This window comes from Pelodiscus sinensis, chromosome 16 (genome assembly GCF_052426305.1).
Source record: "Pelodiscus sinensis isolate ZL-2025 chromosome 16, ASM5242630v1, whole genome shotgun sequence".
NCBI lineage: Eukaryota > Metazoa > Chordata > Testudines > Trionychidae > Pelodiscus > Pelodiscus sinensis.
In genome coordinates this window covers 18,018,474-18,040,833 of record NC_143067.1, presented here as the reverse complement: position 1 = coordinate 18,040,833, position 22,360 = coordinate 18,018,474, and the positions used below count along the sequence as shown (strand labels likewise).

At 43.8% G+C, this 22,360-nt stretch overlaps 1 protein-coding gene across 6 annotated transcripts in view; it reads left to right on the top strand.

The window, feature by feature from the left end:
• Nucleotides 1–22,360, top strand: part of SHROOM1 (shroom family member 1) — an 81,423-nt gene that overhangs the window by 41,211 nt on the left and 17,852 nt on the right. For 3 of the 6 annotated variants that reach the window (XM_075900336.2, XM_075900333.2, XM_075900335.2), the window contains 2 exons: nt 13,041–15,842; nt 20,440–20,510. In XM_075900336.2, coding sequence (XP_075756451.2) covers nt 13,140–15,842; nt 20,440–20,510 — 2,774 coding nt within the window. In that variant the 5' untranslated portion in view covers nt 13,041–13,139. Of the gene's footprint in view, nt 1–4,926; nt 5,337–5,381; nt 5,608–9,657; nt 11,410–13,040; nt 15,843–20,439; nt 20,511–22,360 lie in introns of those variants that run through there. The other 3 variants (XM_075900334.2, XM_075900338.2, XM_089769508.1) reach the window with 3 other exon arrangements.

Here is a 22,360-nt window from a genome sequence, read left to right as displayed (position 1 = left end):
TGTACAAGCCAGAGATGCTTACTTTTTCTTTTCCATGAGGGGTGTTCCACTCTCTCTGTTCTTTTACATTCTTGTGCAGAATAAATGTTTATGTGTGCCGGGGCCCGTGCAAATTGCACCACCAACAGAAACACAGTGAGCACTGTGCTAATCTTCTGGGTGGCATTTGAACTTCTGAGCAGCTGCATAAGAGCACAGCTTACACAGAACTTCGGTGCTTCGCTCCCACCCTACCCCGAGGCCCCACCCTCAATCCACCTCTTCCTACCCCCACTTTATTCCCCCATCCCAAAGCCCTACCCTTTCACCCCTTCTTTTTGCCCCAGCTCTGCCTCCTCCCTGAGGTCTCTCTCCAGTTCTGATCTCTGTGGTCCCCAAGTCCCTCTCCCCACTGCAAATAAGCTGTGATTAGAATCATAGGGTTTGAAGAGACCTCAGAAGGTCATTGGGTTGGTCCTGCTTTGGGCAGGGGATTGGATTCAAACTAAATCATCCCATCCAGGGCTTTGTCAAGCCAAGACTTAAAAACCTCTAAGCTACATCTACACTACATGCTTCTTGCACAAGAAGCCTTTTACACAAGAGTTTTTGCACAAAAATGTCTTGCGCAAGAGCACGCCCACACCTCCCCTCCCTTCCCTCCCTCCATCCCCCTTCTGTTCTGAAATTTGATTTGTCCTTTTCATATGTGTTCATTTTTTTTAATTGTATCGTTTGGTATATATGGTTGTGACAATTTTCTTCCACTATTTGATCTGCGGAAGTGGGTCTGGCCCATGAAAGCTCATCAACTATTAAATCATCTTGTTAGTCTTTAAAGTGCTACATAGTCCTGTTTTTTGTTTTAGCTATACCAGACTAACACGGCTACATTTCTATCACTATCTCACAGTGGGCATAGATGTCCCACAATTGCGTCACCTATTCACAGGCATGAATCATTCAGCCTGGGGGAAGTATGCACCAGGGCTACAAACCATGCTTCATATTTATTAAGGATTGCTTTAACTTTGGGCTGCACTGATGGAAAGATTGTACCTGTGAATTAAAATGTAACTAAATCAGCATCACTGCATGCTTTGTTAGTGTAAAAGGATCTATTCTTCCTGGATTGCCAGGAGAATTTAGACGCACAATCAAAATAAAATACTTCTGCTTCTCAGACAGGCTTGGGTCTAGTCTGGAATAATGTTTAAAATGCCAAGAAAGTTAATTGATCAATTCACAGCCACCAACATAATCTGAGCAAGGTCACCCCAAACAAGAACAAATTAAAGAGAGGAAAAAGACTTGTTCTTGTTAACTGGTTACAACTTAGGGTCACCATTTTCCTTCTGTATAGAGATATCTTGATGCCCTATTAACTGGGCTGCTAATATTTTAACAGCAGTAGAGTTCTCTGCTATTAATTGTACTATGCCTTAGGACTGATGTGAGGGCCTTCAGCCTTTACTCACAAAAGAATCACTTGCACATATATATACTTAGATTTTCAGGAAATCTCGTGTTATGTTGTCACTAGTAGTGGCAGCAAGAATTCGAATGCAGATAGGGTATATGGTTTTGTTGCCATGCTAGCCATCTGATTTACTGGCCACAGAAGAGGTGCAGACTGGACAATAGCTATATAAACTTCCCTACACTGCCCTACTGTTATTTTGATTACTGTTCCTCTAAGACTCTAATCAAGGATCAAGACTTAATTGTTGTAGGCATCATATAAGCAATTCAAAAGTGGCATGGTCTAGTGGGTAGAGCAGACTCAAGGGATCTGACTTCTACTCTAGCTCTGCCTCTGATCTGCTGGGTGACATTTGGGCAAGCCACTTCCCCTATGAGGCTATGTTTCTCCTGCTCTGTCTCATTTATTCAGACAGTAAACTCTCAGGGTAGTGACGTCTCCCCCTCCTCAAAAGGGCCACAGTCTCAGTTGGGGTTCCTGGGCACTTTTGTAATGCACACAGTAAATAATAACTATATGGAAGTCCAGTTGGCCTTTGTCTTCCATTTCAAATTTGGGCCTAGAATAGTTAGTGACTTTATTTCTTCCTTAGATTTTTTTTGAATGATACAAATACACTTGACTCCATCTGTTGTTTTTCTTGTGTTTCTTTATTTGATGCATGTTTTTTCCTTGATAGAGCATTATGATGACAATACAGGCTGCTTGCCTGGAATGTGTTCATTGTTTCAGAGCAGTGTACTATAAGGTTGCTGGGACATGTCTAGGGTCCAGAGACAGCATTTCATGTGGCTCCTTAGTCACTCAGCATCTTAGGAACAATAGCATCCTTTTTGTCATCATTTGGTATCCTTCTTCCCTATGCAGAAGGTTTTGGGCTCCACGCATTTGTTTACAACATATTCAGATGGTTCAAGTTTCTGATTTCAGGATTTAGGAAAAAAGCCCAGAAACTAACGGGTGTCTCCTGTACCATAACATTCACATTTTGGAGGAAGACACTGTGCCATCATTCTAGGTCCTCTTATCAATTTCCTGCCACTTCAAAAAGATGTGAAATGACAAGGTGGGCTTTTAAACAAACAACAAGGAAGTGCATGGTCCCATTCAGTGCTGGCTGTTTTGTTTAAGCCAGGTAGTTTTACTTGTAAAATCGTCTAGTGTAATTACGTGGTATTTTCCAAAATTTTGTGAATAAACCAGACTCCTCAGTTATTATTCAATTTATTGACCCTATGAGTATTCCACTTCAAGATGTGGCACGCTCAGGCACTCCTGATTGGAGATTTTTGTCAGAACTATTCACGAGTCTATGCTTGTGTCCTACGCATACTTGTGCTTCCGCACAAGTGTCTATAAGGGAAGATGGACCTGCCACAGCTCTAGTTGCTCCTTTCCTTTCCTTTCCTTTCCTTTCCTTTCCTTTCCTTTCCTTTCCTTTCCTTTCCTTTCCTTTCCTTTTTCTATTTTGTGCTCCTGCTCACCCCTGTTCCTTTCTTCATTTTTGCCTAGTCTCAGTCTTTGTTCTATCTTGAGCCTCAATCTGCCTCTTCTAACAGGTTCTGCCCAAGACACCAGCTTCAAGCCCTGTTAGACCTGCTATTGGTCTTTTTTCCCCTCGGGTATTCAATCTGCCTTTGAGCAACACACATACAAGCATAAGGTTACCTCAGGTTTCAAAAGCAGGCCTCAGAAATGTAGGGTGGACAGAGAGCAAAGCTACTGTAGATCAGGTGTTCTCTGAGAATCGTGGGGCCCGAGTCGCCTTTCTGAGCATTTGGGTTGGCTTCTCAGAGAGATCCAGTCACCATTCCTTTTGTGGTAAGCAAAAGAAAGCAAGCAAGCAATCTGTGATGGCGTGGGGAGCCTTCAGAGTCAGTTAGCCTGCCAGAAAAGAAGAGACCCTATAATCTAGAATAGAATTCAAGACAAGGGGAAAGCCACCCCTTTGAGACCTTTGAGTCTGGACATGGGTACTGTTGAAGTTTTGACTTCCTCTGGTTCCAAGTCCCCAGCTCCAACTAAAAAAGGTCATGCTAGGGTCTGAGAAGCCGTCTGGTGAACAATCTGGATCGGCATTAACATTGGCACTGGACTCAGTGTCTCTGAAGCACAAAGACTCCTGTATGAGCAGGGCTAAAATGTCATCAGTACCCTGTTCTTCAGACCCTGGGCAGTCCGTCCATACACTCTCCCCCTCCCCTCAGTACTCTCCAGGCTTGCCAGTATTATTAAGGTATCATCATCCTTTCCCCACAAAGACCTTTAGTTCCTGAAGGAACCTGAGCTATCTTTGCTGAGGGTTACTGAGCCATATTCCTCCCTAATACCGACTTACCCACCTGGATCCAGAAGATTAGTTTATCTCTCTTGACCTGCAGGACACTTATTTTCATATAGTCATGCACCCATCTCACAGATGTTTCCTATATTTTGTGGTTGGCAGGGTCCTCTTCCAGCATTGTGTCCTACCCTTTGGCCTCTTCACTGCCCTAAGAGTTTTTTCTCCTAGGCCACCACAATCCAACAGCTAATGTAGTTTCAGACACAAACTAGGTATCTTAGGGTACATCTAAACTACATCCCTTTTTTGATAAAGGAATGTAAATTAGACGTATCGAAGTTGTAAACGAAGCTGAGATTTGAATTTCTCATGCTTCATTTACATAACGGTGGCCACGGCTTTTTTTCAAAAAACTGCTTTTTGAGAAAACCCCACGGTCAAGACGGGGCTCGTTCGACAGAAATGACCCGTTTTGAAAGATCCTGTAACCCTCATTTTTGAGGGTTACAGGATCTTTCAAAACGGGTCATTTCTGTCAAACGATCCCCTTCTTGACCGCAGGTGTTGGTTTTTTTTGAAAAGCAGCTTTTTGAAAAAAAGCTGCAGCAGCCATTCATGTAAATGAAACACGGGAAATTCAAATCTCAGCTTCATTTACAATTTCTATACATCTAATTTACATCCCTTTATCGAAAAAGGGATGTAGTTTAGATGAACCCTTCGAGTATGATAGCAGAGCACAATTGTGCATTTTACAGATCATACCTAGCTTATGCACTTTGCCAGCACCATGTGAAAGGTTCCTAGTGTGCTAAATTTACAAATGCAACCAGTGTATCTAACATTGGTGTGAAGATAAATGTATTAGATTGTAATTTGATGTCCTTACTTTGTCAGTGCTATCCCTTCCATGGCTTCCAAAGCAAACTTTCTGTGTTTTTCTATTTTTCTTTCTATTGCAGCTTCAAAAGCTGCATGAATCTGCCCTTTGCCAGATATCCAGTGTTTTATCTTCCTGTCCTTCTTAAATATGGGCCCAGGCCTACCCCCTGAAGTCAATGGGAATTTTGCCATTAGTAAACCAATTATGCTTGGCGTTTTCACATGGTGGTGTCACTTTATTCAGGGCCAGACTCTAACTTCTGTGTCTCTTTGGTTTGTCTCTTTAAAAAAAAAGAGAGAGAGAGAGAGAGAGCTCTTCCAAGAGTCAAGTAGATCTTTCAGACTTAAAAATAGTTTTAAGTCCGTTTCTCATTTGCATTATTTTGCTCTAAAACAATTTTATCCCCTAAAAAAAAGTGAAAATTTCCACTCTATGTTCCTGCTCTACTTTAGCTTTCCCAGAAGCCAGTTAATTTGTTTACTGTGCCTTGCAAGTCCAAGTTCCTTTTATAAATTAACTTGTAGCTGCCCCCTGCTTGGCTGCTCTCCACCTCCTCCCTTGGCTCAAAATGAATGATACCAGGACTGTCTTTGAAACAAGTCAGGAATGTGAGGCTTTTTGTTCAAACAGCAGCATCACCAGTGAAATCTTTCTCCCCCCTGCCAGCTGGAAATGTGTATCATTGGAGATTGTAGATTAAAATTCTGGTGAGTTCTTCCTTTTTTGAAACAAATCATCTACAACTTGGACTGGGGTTGGATGCAATTTGAATCTCTTTGGAAAATGTGTCAGAATTAAGGATCACAGCACTGAAGGTTTCAAAGAGTCGGGTTTCTTTTTATTTTAGTAACTAACTAAAATCACTGTGATGATTGGGGTTAAGTGCAGTTGTAAAAAGGAAGTACTTCACCAGAGCCTCTCTGACTCTGCTAAGCTGTAGTGCCTTCTGTGACTATATCCGAGAGGTTCTGTGCGGAGGTAGGTTAGCTATGGCAAGTTAAAGAACTCCAAATATCTTTAGTTGGTTTGCTTTATCTGCTTAAGTAAACTGCCTGTGGAGATGTTGCTCATTATAGTTGATCCCCGTGCATCATAAATAATAATAGAGAGTTGTGTAGATGTCAGGCCCTCCATATCTGGTCCTACATGTGTGGGCTGCTTTTTAAACAATTGGCAGAGTTCGAATAAATATAATGTACATAAATGTAAGTGAACTCTTAACTACTGCTGCTACTTTTTCCATTGCATGTAAGTGTTTGTAAGGGAGTTCTTAGCGTCTCAGTACTGAAAGTATTTGCCTGTCTTTATGATGTGTATCTCACTTCTAACAGCACAATCTGTTGTCACGGCAGATTGAGTCTCTAGCATTTCATTTGGGTGGTCCCTCTGCTATCAGTTGAGAGAAATTTCACAGGCAGTATAGTATTGAGCTAGAAGATTAGCAGCATGGAAGCTTAACTGAAGCAATGAGCAACATTTATTACACCCCTCAAATAAGGCGCGGACTAGTACTTGCTTATCAATGAGACTTCATGGAGGCCTTTCGACAGTACACTGGCTTTTGTTTGTGTTGTATAATTACTTCAGAGATCATCAACATGTATTCCTAGACTGTGAGAAAAGCCAGCCCATAATGCTATGGGCTCGGTAGCTTGCTTAGTTTAAGGTGAAATTAGTGTAGGTGAAAAGTGCTAAATTGGCCAGGGTCCTCTGTTAAGATTCAGTATAGATAAGGCACTGGTGCCGCTGCCGGTGCATTTTACCACATCCTATGGGGATTGCCACTGCACGAGAGAACGGTTCAGTCTTCGTGGCTCACAGTGATGATTTGGGGAAACTGTCTGTACAACTTATAAATGCTGAGTGAAATTATGAACTCTCTGTTTGTACTTTTGCCAAGCTGCAAACTTAATTCTGAATGTGCAGCACTTTGCTTGCTCTGGTGTGCTTTTGCTTCCAGGGTGGATTGAAATTCCAAAGGTGAATGTCAAAGGGTTAACAAAAGAGGGCCATTGACTTATGTGCCTGCCATGCCACTGAAATGCAATAGATCACGACTGGCTGCCAACCAGGAGAATGGGTTTAGCAGAGTTGAGGTCACCTAACAATGAAGTCACCTGGTGGCGGAGGATTCTGTGATTGCTGCTGCTGAGCGAATCACCTGACAGGAGAGACTGGATATTTATAACAGGCAGATGCTGCCTTTGCTCTTTCAAGGGAAACTAGAGAGGGGTAATGCATAAGATTTAGTTTTTGTATGTACCTGAGTATTTCTTGTGTGATTCAGTAAAGAGCAACTGAGTTATAGGATGCTAGGCAAAATGTGTGTGTGTTATATGCTACAACCACAGTGAGCCTCCTGAGAGCGTCAAAGTGTAGGCCAGAAAACACACACCTTCATTCTGTGAGAAGTTGTGTTCAAGCTACTGGGGTATCCTAGCGATCAGTGTTCTTTCTGAAGGCCAAATGCTGGTGGGCTCCTTAAAGATGTAACAGAGTTGGTGCACCAATAATGGGCCAGAGAGGCCAAAGGCAAGAATAATGCTTCAACCTGCTGAGACCCAGGGAAGTTTGGAACACCAGGGAAAATCAGATTGGGGATTCTCCTCAGAGCAATCTAATGACACCATCAGAGGAGCCTGACCAGATCTGACACATTGCTCAGTCCATAATACTCTATTGAGCTTCGCAACAAGACTGTTAATTACACCTATTTTGACGGTGATTTTTTTCTTGGGGGACTCTAGTATGCAAAAGTTGACTCATTACTGACCTGTACTGGATTCAAACTAGTGGCCTAGGGGAGACAGCCCTGGTATCATAGGGTTAATCTCTGAAGAGTAATCTAGTTCCCTCTAGTTTTATTTATTATAAATGTAAAATCATACTAGTTTTGACACTGAAGTACAGTATTGTCACTAGTGGTACAGTTTGGCGTTGTAAGAGGCACCAAGAAAAGCTATCAGTTGTGTGTGTTTCTTTTGAATGACAACGTGGAAACTACAGGTACGTCTACACTGCAGTGCTATGTTGGGATACCAGAGGTATCCCAAAATAGCCACCCCATGTCTTCTGAACGTGTCCACTATTGTGAAATATAACAAACGCACTATTTCGGCATTCTTGTAAACCTCGTTGCACGAGCGATAACAGATGTCTCAAAATAGTGTTTTATTTCAAAATTTGACATTGTGTGGACGTGCCAAATTTCAAAATAGCCTATTTCGAAAAAGAATTGAAATAAGATACATAATTAGCACAGCACAAATTGCGTATCTTATTTCAAGCTAAGGGTGCAGTATATATGCACCCTATGTAGGGACAACTTACTCTGTTTTATGCTCCAGCTGTTTCCTGTTTATCCCACTCCTTTCTTTTCCTTTTAATCATTCTTGTTCTTCCTGTTTATCTCATTCTTGGCTTCTCTCCCTGTCCTATCCTTGCTTTCTTGCTCTGTGCTTTTCTCGGTCTTTGTATCTTTACCTTTTCTCTGTTCCTGGGTTCTACTCCATTAAACCTGTTTTTACTCTTTATCTCCCACTCTTCTCTACTTGTCTCCCACTGTCACCTTGTTTTCCTCTGCTTAGTTGCTTTTCTTCTTTGCCTTCCCTTCTCCTCGCTTATTTTCTCCCTTGACCTATGAGACAGAGGCACATTTAAAAAAACTGTCTCTCTTAAACAGCTTTTACAAGCAGATAGGCAGCTCCCTAAATATGAAAACTAATCCCAGCTAACATTAAATCAAGAGTGAGTCTGGCCACACTGCAAAAGGTCTGGAATTACACAAAGTGATTGGATTAACAGTTGGTGCTAACAAGATGTAGCTTGTCTCCCCACAGCGCTACTAACTCCAGAGTTAGCAGCTCTCAAGCTACAATCCCTGTTCCATCTAGCTTAGGTTTAAAGTCCTATTTAACTTGAGCTCAAGATTTTTATATGTGGACAGGAGTCAGGTTAGGACAATACTCGTTATACCTTGAAATAGCCTTGCAGTAAAGGCAAGCCTATAACATATTATTAACAGTGACCTTAATTTGACCCCTTTCACTAGACACCTGAATCCAGTGGAAAGAGTCCCACTTCAGTTGACTTTGGATAGGGACATAGAAATACAAACCCACAAGCCACTTACAAGCATGCTTAATAGAAGGGGGATCTTGATAAACTGGAGAGCTGTGCAATAGACAACAAAATGAAACTCACCAAGACAAATGTAAGGTGCTATGCTTAGGGAAGAAAACCAAATGCACACATAGAGAACAGGGGAAAGCTGACTGCTGGAAAGGATCTGGGAGTTATGGTGGATCACAACCTCAACATGTGTTAGCAATGTGATGTTGCAAAAACAAAAGTAAATGCAATTTAAGTAGCATTAACAGAGGCATAGCATACAGGTCCCGGGAGGTGACAGTGCCACTCTCTGCTTGGTGCTGGTTAGGCCTCGGCGGGAGCACTGTGTCCAGTTTAGTCACCAATGTATAAAAAGGAAGTAGAGAAACTGGAAAGGATGTAGAGGCAAGGGACAAAGGGATGGAATGCAGCCATATGAGCAAAGGTATGTTTAGATTGGAAAAGAGACGAATGGAGGATATAATAGCGACCTTCTGATACCTGAACAGTTGCCATAAAAAAGATGGAGAAAAGTTGTTCTTTTTTGCCACAGAGCACAGGACAAGAGGCAATGGGTTCAAACTGCAGTTTAGCAGACTTAGATTAGATTTCAGGAAAAACCTCCTATGTACTGGGTATGTAGTGGGGGTGACTAGCCTACACCACTGCAGCTACGCTCTTTTAGGGTGCTAGCGCTATCAGAGCTAGTGTGGGCTTGTCTCCTCCCTGGTATGCTCCCCTCCAGTGCCAAGGGCCGACATACCCACAGAGCAATTGGTTTAGCACTTGAGGACTGGCGCTAACTTGAGCTCTAGCCTTTTGTTGGATTCCCGCAGCATTACTAGGCTCCTTCTAGTCGCTCTTCTAATGAAGACGAGCCCTGAGAAACAGAAATAGTGGACATGATCTGTGCAAAAATATTAGACTCTTCATTTTTCAAAGGGTCTGATGATTGCTTTGGTGACTTACTTTTCAGTATTACTGGTGCCAGCAGTTTCTGCTACTGTTAAATATCAATGGTTCCATCTTGGCATAGGACAGGAACCTCTTCAAATCTATGTTAGTTTCCTTTTGTTTATAAAGCCATGTCTTTCCCTGTGGCTAATGTAATTGAATATAAACACAGCAGAATAGAGTTTGAAACACACGAGCCAGATGTACATTAAATCCTTAGGTAAAGACATCAGACATTCCTTTGATTGGTGCTGATGTGCTAGCCAGGCTTGGATTTATTTACTTAGAAGGAAGAGTGACAGTTATACTGATAAAGATGATTAATCATTATTCCTGCCTAGAAAACAGTTCTCCTTGATTAATCTGAAAACCAGTTTCTAAAAAATAGTGCCTTAGACTAACCAGCATAGCAGGACAAAAAGAAAAGGATTTCGAATGTCTTGTACTTTGATACATTGAGAATGAGCCTGGTTCTTTTCTCAAGTGTTTGGGGAACTGTCCAATTGCAGGTGCAGTCTGAAATTGTAAAATGGTCTGGATCTCTGCTTTATCCAAAAGACCTCTGAGTACTTTTTGTGATAGCTGGAGTGATAATCCTAGTGTCGTGCCAAAATTCCAGCTCAAGTGATTACATTCTGCCACCCTAAATTTTCTGTTTTCAAATGAATAAGATATTCCCCGTTTTCCACCCTAAAGAGTTGGCTAGTTGACTTGTGCTGTTTACAACAACTGCTGTATTCAGTGTTGCGTGCAGGGCCTCTGACTGGAGGTGGGGGAAGGAAGCAGCTGCCCCCAGGGCCTGGTGATTTAAAAGGGTCGGGGGCAGAGTCGGTCTTGGGGGCGGGCGAGCCAGGCGGTCGCCCACAGCTGCCATTTTCAAGGGGCCACCGATAGAGCCGGTCTTAGGGGTGGGCCATGACCACATTTCGGCCTGAATCCTCCCCCCAGGGAGGTCACCCAGGGCTGCCAGTTGGTTGGGACCGGCCCTGGTCGGGGGCTCCCAACTGCCACCGCTGCTACCTCAGCAGATGCAGCATCTGTAACCGCAGGCCCTTTAAATCACCTCCATAGGCTCCAGTGGCGCATGCTAGAGCCCTGGCGACACTCAATGGCTGGCTGGGGGGAGTCTAGCCCCAGCTCCGCCCCTTCCAGGGGCCCCAGAACCAGCTCCCTCCAGGGCCCAGTGGAGTCTTTCATCAGCCTTGCTTGCATGGACTGACCCCCTTTTCCTTCTACACATCACAAAGTTGTCAGGCATTAGCTGCACCAGCGCAGTGTTACCGGATGCACTCGAGCCATTCATGGATCAAGTTATAAAAAATGGATTGAAATTTCATATTTGTCTCTTTGGGAACCATTATTTTATTTTTTAAAACATCATTCCCCTGCAGTGGAATTCAAGAGGCGTTGGAGCACAAAAGTTATGTTTAGAATCAAGAGTAGCATATGTTTTCTTTCTGTGTCACCCGTTTAAATACATACAGTTCATGTTTCAGTCTGACTTTACAGACATTGATATTTATTTTTAAAAGTTAAGCAACTAGAATTAGAATTTAAGAGTTCTTGGTGCCCACTCCTCTATTTAAATCACTGGACTCTCACTTTCACAGTGACTAATTAAGGCCTTTCCCTGCCCAAGAACTTCATGAAACATGTACCAGATATTGCTGATATGAGACAAAGAATGAAATCCCAGGATTTTTCCACTTATTAGAGGTCAGATGTTATCTGGGCTCCATATGAAACTGATTAGGTTGAAATGTGCTGAAAGTAAAATTTTACACACATACCCCATTGATTAAAATATGTGTGTGTATAGAATTAGAGTCTCAGCTGATGTAAATCACTACAGCTCCTTTGACTTTAGGCCCACAGGGGTTACTCTGGTTTACACCAGTTCAGGATCTAGTCTCTAAAGCAGGGGTCTCCAGTCTTTTTAAGTATAAGATCACTATTTAAATTTAAGTGCAAACCAGGATCTACCTCAAACCCAAAATACCCTTGCCCCACCTCTTGCCCTGCCCCTCTCCTGAGGCCCAGCCCTGCTTATTCCATCCCCCTTTCCTCCCATTATCCTCAGTTTGGGGCAGGGGATTAGGGTGCAGGGGGATTCAGGCTCTGGTCTTGGGCTGAGGCGGTTCAGTATGTGGGAGGGGCTCCAGGCTGAGCCTGGGGTGGGGAGGATGTGTTCAGGGTGCAGCCTCTAGGGAGGAGTTTGAGCGCCGCATCTCCCATTGGGGATGGTTCCCCATTCCTGGACAATGGGAGCTATGGGGGCAGTGCCTGCAGGCAAGGACACCGTGTGGAGTCCTTTGCCCACCTCCACCAGAGGTTGCAGGTGTGTGCCAGCTGCTTCCAGGAGCAGCACAGGGCCAGGGCAGGGGGAGTCTGCCTTAGCCCCACTGCACTGCCAGACTGTTAGTGGCTGATCTCCCAGTTTTGCTGCAGAACCCTGCAGGAAATTGAACCCAATTCCAGGAGACTCTCAGCCAGTGTTCTGCACATGGATGGAAGAAATTAGAGGGAATGAATTTTGTTATGTTCACTTGTATCAAAGAAACGTGCAGCTGTGCACCACCTGTAAAAAAGAAACTCCAAAACACCCACATTTTTTAAAAGTTACCATGGTGATCATTACTCCGGCCAGCACAGGTATGAACTGCACAGAGCAGTCTAAAACTTAAAATAACATACTTTGAAAGAGGTAAAAGAAGTAACAACACAAGTATATGTTGGGTCGGGAGGTGAGTGTGAAAGACAGTGTGTTTTTGTGAGTGTTTTTGTAAGTATGCAGAGCATGTTAAGATATAGGAGCAGCTGCCAACAAGCTTCTTCCATCCTGAGTCCTGTCACGTCCCCCCTCTTTGTGGAGATGGGGTGCAGGGGTGGGCAAAGGGGGGCACCCTGACATCAGGGTCTTTTTCTATATCTCCCCCTCCCTGAACAGGAAGCTCCTGAGGTCAGCTCAAAGGCAGAGGACAGAAGAAGCAGGACCATGGCAGAGGGAGAGGCGGAGGGACAACTCAACAGCTGGTACTTGATAGCCACCTGGCCAAACCAGTCAGGATCACCTGCCAGAGGCTCCAGGGTGTACCAATAGAGCCAGATTTACTGGCTGGTGACAACTGCTCTAAATCTAAAGTCAGGATCATAACCAGGGTGGGGTGAGCAGGGTAGCCGCTCAAGCAGAAATCTGTTGGGGTGGAAAAATGGGGCAGAGAAATGAAAGGGGGAAACTGTAGGGGATGCAAATATGCTTGCTGGTGCTAAAATGCCTAGTTGCGGTTCTTTCAAAAGCTGTAATCATTCTTGATGGCTTTGTTTCAAATGTTTGTTTTTCTCTCCAGGATCATCTACCTACACATGAAATGTGCTAACTACAATGAAATATAGTGAGTCACAAGCCGGGAGACTTCTTTTCCTGGAGGAGCTGGCTGTTAGCAGATATGGCTTCCTCTGAGAATGAGATAGAAAGATGGAACCTCAAGCAAGCTAGTAGAATTGCAGAACTTTTGGAGCCGGTGGCTTCACCCGATTATGGTAACCGGCTCTCACCGCTTAAATCCCTCAGCAGCATAGACCACCTCTTAGACTCAGCTTACAGCTCTTTCTCTGGTGGCTCAAACGTTCCAGAATATCATTCCCCATCATATTGTAATGAAAACTATTATCTGCCCTTAGAGCAATTGCCATATATGGACTCAGAATATGTAAGAGGTATTTATAATCCCAGCGCAGTAAACTCTGATGCTAAACCCACACACCAGCACAAATCACTGGAGCTGAGTAGTCATCATAACTCTGACAATATTGGGCTTAATGGACAATACAGAAGCACTCCTATGCATGGGACTTTATATCAGCCTCCATCACTTCTGGCTGTACCCTCTCATCCACCATCTCCACCAGCACGACTTCATAGCTATCAAGCTACCAGAAACGTTGAAAATACAAGAGGGAAATCTAATTCTGGAAATCATTTTGACTATAGAGTGACTTGTTCTCAGGACTTCAGCAACATCCTTTCCCCCTCCAGTTCAGCAATAAAATGGGTACCCAGGTCAAAGAACGAGGGGCTAATGACCGAGAAAAGTGAAGATAGGGAACCATCCCAAGATATCACAAAAAAGACCAAACCTCATGTTTTCATCAGACCCTCATCTATTATTTTTCAAGAATATTTGAAGTCCGATTCTTTGGCTAAGACTCCAAATCTTTTCTGTACTCAGAATTCAGTCCAAGCTTATAAAATTCCTGAGGAGATGAACTCTAAGTCCTCTCATCCACTGCATACCAACCTCAATGCTGTTAATGATACACAAGAGAACAAACAGTATCTTTATGCCTGTGGTGTACACAAACCACCCTTTAGAGAAGCAAATTTACAAAGCAGACTCTCAGAATCCAGCCAACAAGGACAATTTCTCTGCATTCACTGTCCCGGCTGGACTGAAGAGTATTCAGGGTTGGATCAGGATGTATTGGAGAGCAGTGGGGGCTTCACATACATGGACAGTCCTGTTCCAAGTGAAGATGTCTCTGAGAAACTGAACAGCTCTGAGGACAAGAGTCAGTGCTCTGGCTCCAAAGAAGAAAACAGGAAAGACATTTATTGGGAACTACTTCTCAATCAACACATCAACTTGCAGAAATCACCACTCTCCCAGAGTTTGAATGGTGTAGAATCAAAGCCCACTCACCATGGGGAATTGGATTTTAGAAATACTCCATTTTCTGACAGTGCTGGCCAAACATCTTATTACAGACCAAATGATAATTCCTCATCCCAATTTCTAAATGGACTCAGGAGAGAAACACAGGCTAACAATAGTGATCCTGACCTTACCATGAACCCAAAGCAAGAGGACATCCTAAATCCCCTCCATCAGAGAAAACACCAACTTGAATTTCAAAAGAAGCTTGAAAAGCAGACTCAGGATGCTCCAGCCAGTGAAAAGATAAACAGGCAGACAACTCCCCTCCTTTACTACCTTTCTGGTGGGAAAAACATTCTGAGTCACAAAAATCACACTCAGCAACTTGAGGAATTGGGGACCTTGCCTAAGACCTCTCCAAGGAGCTATTGCCCTATCTCTGCACAACCTATAGAGATACAAAGGGAAATCAATAAGCTTCAAAAGAACAAGCACCAACACCGGGGCCCAGGGGATGACACCATTAATGACTCTGATGATGTAATTCTGGGGAGCTCTGCTTCATCAGTGGATGAGAGTTTCAAGAACGATTACAAGGAAAGACTTAAAGTTGCTCAAAGAAAGGTCCTGAGAGAAACATCTTTCAAAAGAAAGGATTTACAGATGAGCTTGCCCGTAAGGCTGAGGCAGAAACCCTCCAAACGACCTTCAATTGAACATCTCAGATCTTTGTCCTTATCCAGTGCAAATGAGGATATCAAGTCGATTCCTCCTCCTAAGTCTCTGGAAAATACCAGTGATGATGCAGAAACAAAGAGGCCACAAGGTGCTCGAATAGGAGGAAGAAAAAGGATAACGAAAGAGCAAAAGAAACTGTGCTATTCAGAACCTGAGAAGCTCAATAAACTGGATGATCAGCAAGATTCAGGTGTACTGTGGAGGGAAGAAAGCGCAGGGGTCAGGTCTGATGAAATTGATGAACAAGATACAGTGGTAGCCAGAAGAAAGATTCTAGAAAACAGAGGAAATGCACTTGCCAGTTCAAATCTCTCCAAGACCGAGTTAAAGCAAATCCAGCATACTGCACTTATTGAATACATGGAACGAAAGATTGCACAGAGGCCTGCTAGTGTCCTGCACAAACCGCCCCTGCAGAAGAAGCCTTTGAATGCTAAGAGACTTCCTGAGGGCAATACTTCCAACCTAGATATCAGCAGAAAAACCTCGAATAGTGAGGTGGACTGCCAGTTTCTCTCACCAGAAAGAATTTCAGAGTCCTCCCCTGCTTTAATTTCCCTAGGGATCTGGCCCAGTAAACACAATGCTAGTTCTTCTGCTCCTGAGATAGTATGTTCAGAACCCAAATCTACTGTCAGGGAAACTGATGGAAACTGCACCAGCAAATGTGCGTTGGATGAAAATCTCCTTCAGCCAGAGGCTTCTGCATCCAACAAAGGTCGAGAACGATCAAAATCACCACCTGCTCCTGCATGGGTAAGGAAGTCATTATGGCAGGGGTGGGCAATAATTTTTTGCCGGGGCTGTACCAGAAGGGGCGAGGCCAGAATGCTTCGGGTTTTCCCACCCGCAGACTGTGATTGGTCTGGGGGTGGGGGAGCCCCTTTGCCCCCCCTTTTTCACTAAGCACCCATGTCCCTGGCATGGGAAAAGACTGCATGTTCCCCCTGCCCCTAGGCCAGTCAGAGTTTGGGGGCAGGGGAGTGCGTGAAGTCTCCTACTGCTGTGCCAGGAGCACGTGGGGCTTCAAAGTGCCGCATGCTCCTGGTAGGGTGGAGGAAACTTTGTGCACTTCCCCCACCGCCAGGCCCTAATTGGCCTGGGGACGGGGGAGCAGCAGGGCCTCCTCAGGCCAGATCAACCCGCTTGGTGGGCCGGATCCGACCCATAGAGGCTCTTTTGCCCATCCCTGTATTATGGGGTAATTCACAATTTAAGGCTAGATGGTGAGTCCTGTGATTAGTTGCTCATGTGAGTACAGGCAGTCCCCGACTTACGCTACCTGCGAGCTCCGGGGCGAGGAGAGCCCCGTTCGTAAGCTGCTCCGGTGCCCCTGGTCTGCTAGAGACCGTCTCCAGCAGACCAGGGGCACCGGGCGGGTTCCCGCGCCTCTGAGACTTTGCCAGAGCAAAGCCTCAGAGGGGCGGCACCCCGCTGCCACTGCGGCTCTGCTCCCCGTGTCCCTGGTCTGCTGGGGGGGGGGGGGGGGGGGCGCAGCTAGTGTCCCCCCCCCCCCCAGCAGACCAGGCTTTTGTTTTGGACCCTGGGGCAGAGCAGCTGGGGCGCTGCCAATTGTTCCTGCAGCGCCGCTCTGGGCACTACTGGACCAACCCGGCAGCACCCCAGCTTCTCTGCCTCAGGTCCTGATTCAGCCGCTGCTGGTCAGTTTCAGCAGTGGCTGAATCAGGACGCCTGGGGCAGAGCAGCTGGGGTGCTGCTGGGTTGGTCCAGTAGCGCGAGGTGCGAGGAGCGGCGCTACTGGAGCAACCCAGCAGCACCCCAGCTGCTCTGCCCCAGGCGTCCCCAAGTCAGCCGCTGCTGAGACTGACCAGCGCTGACTACAGGAAGCCCGAGGCAGAGTTGCTCTGCCCCAGGCTTCCTGGAATCAGCCGCTGATCAGATTCAGCAGCAGCTGACTTGGGGACGCTTGGGGTTCTTAAGTTGAATCTGTATGTAAGTCAGAACTGGCGGTCAGTTTCAGAAGCGGCTGAATCTGGACGCCAGTTCCGACTTACATACAGATTCAACTTAAGAACAAACGCTACAGTCCCTATCTTGTACGTAACCCGGGGACTGCCTGTAATTCTGTTGCTCATGAAAGGAAGTAAGGAATTAACTATCTGACCCTTAGTGAGATCTTGTTCTTGGAACTTGGAAGAACAAAAGGAGGAGGATGTGTTTGTTATTCTAGGAAATATCACAGTTGTTTGCAAACCGTACTTGCATACCTCCTTTGGAGTTTGGTTGGAGGACTAGATTAAAATAGAGAATATAAAATTAATTGTTATGAGCTCTAAAAGCAATCCTACCAAAATGTTTTAAAATGAGTTTTGATTAATGACCATAATGGCTGTTAATTATTGGCATGCACACTGCTTTGCTGACAAGCTGCAGATTTTAATTGTTTTTAATGGAAAACAAATTGTTCAGCTTCAAGACTGAAAATGTAACTGCATTGCCCTAGATAAAAGCATGTATACGCTAAATATTATATTCACTTTCGGGGACAAAACAGATATGGCAGATAAGAAATTCATCTGAAAACTCTACCAGGATAGATTTCTAGGTTTTAGATCTGATTTGATCTTTAGGAGAAGCTTTTGGGTGGGATGCTAAAGGGGTAGTAGCTTGCAAACATGTTGCATCCCAAATCTTCATGAGAAAACCAGAAGAAAAACTTTGCTCCTGGATTAGTCTCAGGAGGGAACACCTTTTTTAATGAATTCATTTATTTTTGCCTGAAAAGAAAAAACAGATTGAAATCAGTGGGTTTCAGTTGACAGAATTAGTTCAAATATTTGATGTATGTATGTATGTACTTATTTATGTTTGTCTGTGTTGGCTCTTAGGAAGCTTTCCATCCCATAGCTGAGTTTCACTTTTGATTATTTTAATTGAACCCAGCTTCTCAAAGTAAAACTCAGCAGAAACTGCCACGCTTTGATAGTTGTCCATTTTAGCTGTGAATCTTCCCCAATTTGCTCAGATCTCACACTTGGCCACTGTAAAATAACTGAATAGACTAGACCGATATTTTTTTTGATGGTTACCCGATGAAATTAGATTTTCTGCTTCTCTCAGGTAGAAGCAATTCACAGACACTTCAGACAGTCACAGAACGAATGTGTTTGTCACTGTTTATTTAACAATCTGTTTTATAGGACTGAGATTTCTGTTTGCTAGATCAGTGGCTCTCTATTTGGTAGAAGGGAGAGAACCTTTCATGGATCCATCTCTTCTCATAATATGATTCCCACACACTACATAGATCTCAGAATTACTCATTCTGGGGTCAGCAAGAAGGTCTACTTGGTACTACAATTGAGAACCACTGTTGTATTTTCCTACCTGATACCTCAGAAGAGCAGGTGATATAGATATCTACTACATATTTGAGCCAGTCTGTCTGTCTGTCTGTCTGTTCAAGAATCCCTGCTATATGGTAAGAGCTAGGACTACCACATTCGGTATACAGCTGCTGCTTCTTATAACTTAAAGCAAGATAAGGGTTTGGTTGCGGCAGAAAAAATGGGATGTGCCTGGAATGGGATTTCTTCTCATAAGGCCATAGAGAAAAGAGACAGAATCACGAGGCAGGTGAAAAGGGCTGGCTGGGGGTGTGCCTCCATCATGTGGAATTGCTCCAGCCCCAAGCCTCCCACCCTGTTCCCCCCAGCAATCCTTAGGGAGGGTGGAATGGGTTGAAGCTTCCCCTTCATATTCCTACAGGGACATTGCTGCCTGTTCTGCTTCGTCAGGGAGCGAGGGGAAAGTGCGCAGTTTGCTGCATTCCTCACATTGGCTGGGGAGTGCAGGGGACAGACGAACCTGGACTTGCATGAGCCAGGGGACATGCACCCCTGGAGCTGCAGCAGCCATGGAGAAGCGTTCGCACCTGACCCCAAGCTGCTGCTGTAAGAGAGGATTGGGGTTGTCCTCTCTCTCTCCAGGACAGCCTACACACTGAACCTCTCATGCCCACTCCCACCCCAGCGCAATGATTTAAATGAAGCATTAACATTTTCATTTTATTTTCCAAAAAAACAAAAATTAATTGAGTTAAGGATCTGAGCAATGCCGAGTAAATCTAGTTTACATATATCGAAAAACTTTGCTTGGCTACCAACAGTCAGCTCACCACACACCATAAGAGACTACAATGCTGAGTCTTTATGGATGGTTCCTTTTGTTCTTCCTCCTTACATGGCAATCTTGAGTTTACATAATATGATGATGCAGCTTCTGGCAAATTCTAACACTTTAAAAGCCCTGCTGGAATAAGTCAAAATGGCCATTTGCTTTATTTCTGACATGCTCAGTGAACATTGACCTAGTATCAGGGCAGAAATATGCGCTTTTCAGTGCCAGAATTTGGAGGCCAATATATGTCAATATTGCTGTAAAAGAAGATAAGGAAAATAAACAGAAGCAAAGGGGGGAAAGAGAAGAGAGAGCCTGAAAAAGGAACTGCCACTGAGATAAGAAACTCCCACCAAAGATGCCTATTTTCAGAGCTGTAGACAAGGTAGAATGTGTTGCTAATATTCACCTGCCATGTTGACAGACTATCTATTTGATTTTTCAACCTCATGTTCCCATTGCATAGCTTTGAATTTTTCAAATTATGACATGTTAGACGAGCTTAGCTTGATGAAGAGTATTTCAGAACAATATGTGTGAAGGTTGTGAATGGTGGGTTATTTCTGGGTTGGAGGGTTAAACAGATTCTCTTATAAGCAGAGGGGATTGACGCACACTTGAGAAGAACCTAAAATCAGTTCAGTATGTGCCTTACTGACTGCCTCGTGGCCAGGAAAAACTCTTCTACTGTATTTTGGATAATTTAGGGATGATGGCATCACTTTGATTATGTCGTATATGTCTGCAGGATATTGTTCACTGTAGTATCCAAGTGCCGGTAATGACCACTGTCATGCACTGTGATGAGTGGGACAGCTCACTACAATTCCCTTCCAATCCAAAAGATTCTGTGATTCAACAACCATGAAACAAATTATTGAAGTTCTGTACTTCAATCGATTGTGGGGCCGGGTTGATCCACTGCATAAAATTTCTCTATTTAGGCATGTAAAATGTACTTTCCTTGGTACTTCTCCATTCCAGGAGAAGTGCAGGTAAAATCCCAATTTTGAGAGTACAGTAAATGCAGGATTCCTAACAGACATATATTTTTCTTAAAAAAAAAAAAAGAAACAGGTGATAATCAGGGAGACACTGTTGGAAATTACACGACTGAAAGGAAACAAGCACTTAAACAGGCGAGGGAGGGGTCTGCTGAGTATAGAAAAGCAATAAGACAATTTTTCTCAAGTTAAGTCTTCTGCATTTTTAGGACCTTCATAGATGTACAAGTTTCCTGGCATCATCAGTTCATGATTGTGAAAATTTTCCTGTCGCCCCCAGGTAAGGTTGCAAGAACTACTCCACCCTGCCCAGATGAACCTTGCTTAGGAAATTTGTTCAAATTCTAGTGGGCAACTACATTCCCTATGTTTCTTTGCAATACAGTAAATTCCATGTGATATTAATTTCGATGCCCCGCAGTGTGATTGATTCCTAACTGACATCTGTTGTTTCCTAGTTATTTTTGGAAGTATAGGTCTTGCCAATGTTGGAAGTAAACGTGCTAGCTAGCAACAACAATGTTGGAACACAGTTGTTGCTATCAGGGTTCTAGACCTGTTTCCCTGACAAGTACGCAAGAGGATCAGAAAAGTGTTATTAAACCATGCTTGAGCCATTTCCCTCTACACACATACCAAAATGGCTACTATAAAATCATGTGTAATCTATAGTCTCTCTTACGGCTTTTTTTTTTACCAAATTCTAGTTCTGTTCTCAGGATAGAATTTAAACCTGGTCGTGTGGCCCTTGTCTACAATGAGTTTTTTGTGAACACCTCTCACCAGTGCAGTAGAGCCAGTGCAGCCCCATTAGTGCTGACCACCATCTGAAGAAGTGGGCGGTGCCCATGAAAGCTCATGATACCATCTACATGTTTTGTTAGTCTATAAAGAGCTACCAGACCATTTGTTGTTTTAAAAGTTTACACTGTGGAGAGTGCTAGTGTAGCTCAGCCACCGGGGCTCAGAGCAAGGTTGGATGCTCCTCCTGCTCTTCACAGCCATGGAGCTGCACCGGTGCTCAAGCAACAGTGGGAGAAAATCCTGACTGTAGACATGGTCACTCTGTTAGACAAATGATGGTGAGGCATTCCACCTTGACACCCAAGTCAAAGTAAGGTAAGGCTCACTGCAGATCTGATTTATGTCATACACAAAAGTTCTGCCATTCCCAAAGAATCAAACCCACTACTTCCCAGATCAATGAATATTTCAGATCTTACCCCAAATACATGCTTATAGCCAATTCTTAATAACGAAAGTAATATTTTTTTAAAAGAGAGAGTACTGGTTAAAAGATCAGTGTCATAGCAGTCATGAATAGAGTTCTGAGATCAGATTCAAAATAGAGATGGCGAGCTTTGTAGTTGCAAAGAGTTCTTTTAGAATTTAGTCCAGAGTTATCAATTCAATGGCCATTTCAGAGTGAATCCAAGCAGGCTTGGAGAGTTCACATCCACAGCTTAAAGCTTTCTCTGATAAAGCACCAAGCACATCTGGGAGGGAAAAGGGTCAGATCCCAGGGTTTTTGTACATTTCTAGTTCTCTTGACAGGTGATAAATCCCTGCTCCCATTAGTCATGTTCAGATACAGCTATTTCCAGCATGGCTTAATTCCTAGTGCAGACATGACATGAGTAGAGAGATTTTTCATTAAGTGGTAGTGCAGGCACCTGTGAAATGGTCTGATACATGAATCCATAAACTTCCAAATGAAATCCGACGAGGGCTGACACGTCCACTGGAGGAATCCCTCCAATGCAAATAAAATGCAGTGTTGCATTTTCAGCAAGGAAGTGCTGCCAATTAAGATGGATATTCCCAATAATCTTGTAATCTTAATAATTGCCAGAGTCTTGAGGGAGGAAGGAAAGTCTACCTCAGAACCTTGTAAATGTACAGTCTGATCCTTAGAGATGCTGAAATACCTGCAACTCCTATTTGAAGCCTCAGCACATTTTAGGATTAGGTCCAAAACCTACCAAATACCATTTAGAAATTTTAATCTTTTAAAAAGATTACACAGAGGAAATCATGCTTACCTCAGAAACCAAAGGACTGCAGAAATTTAAGAGCACTGCTTATAGTCAGATTACCTTATATTAGCTATTCCACTCAACACCTCTGAGG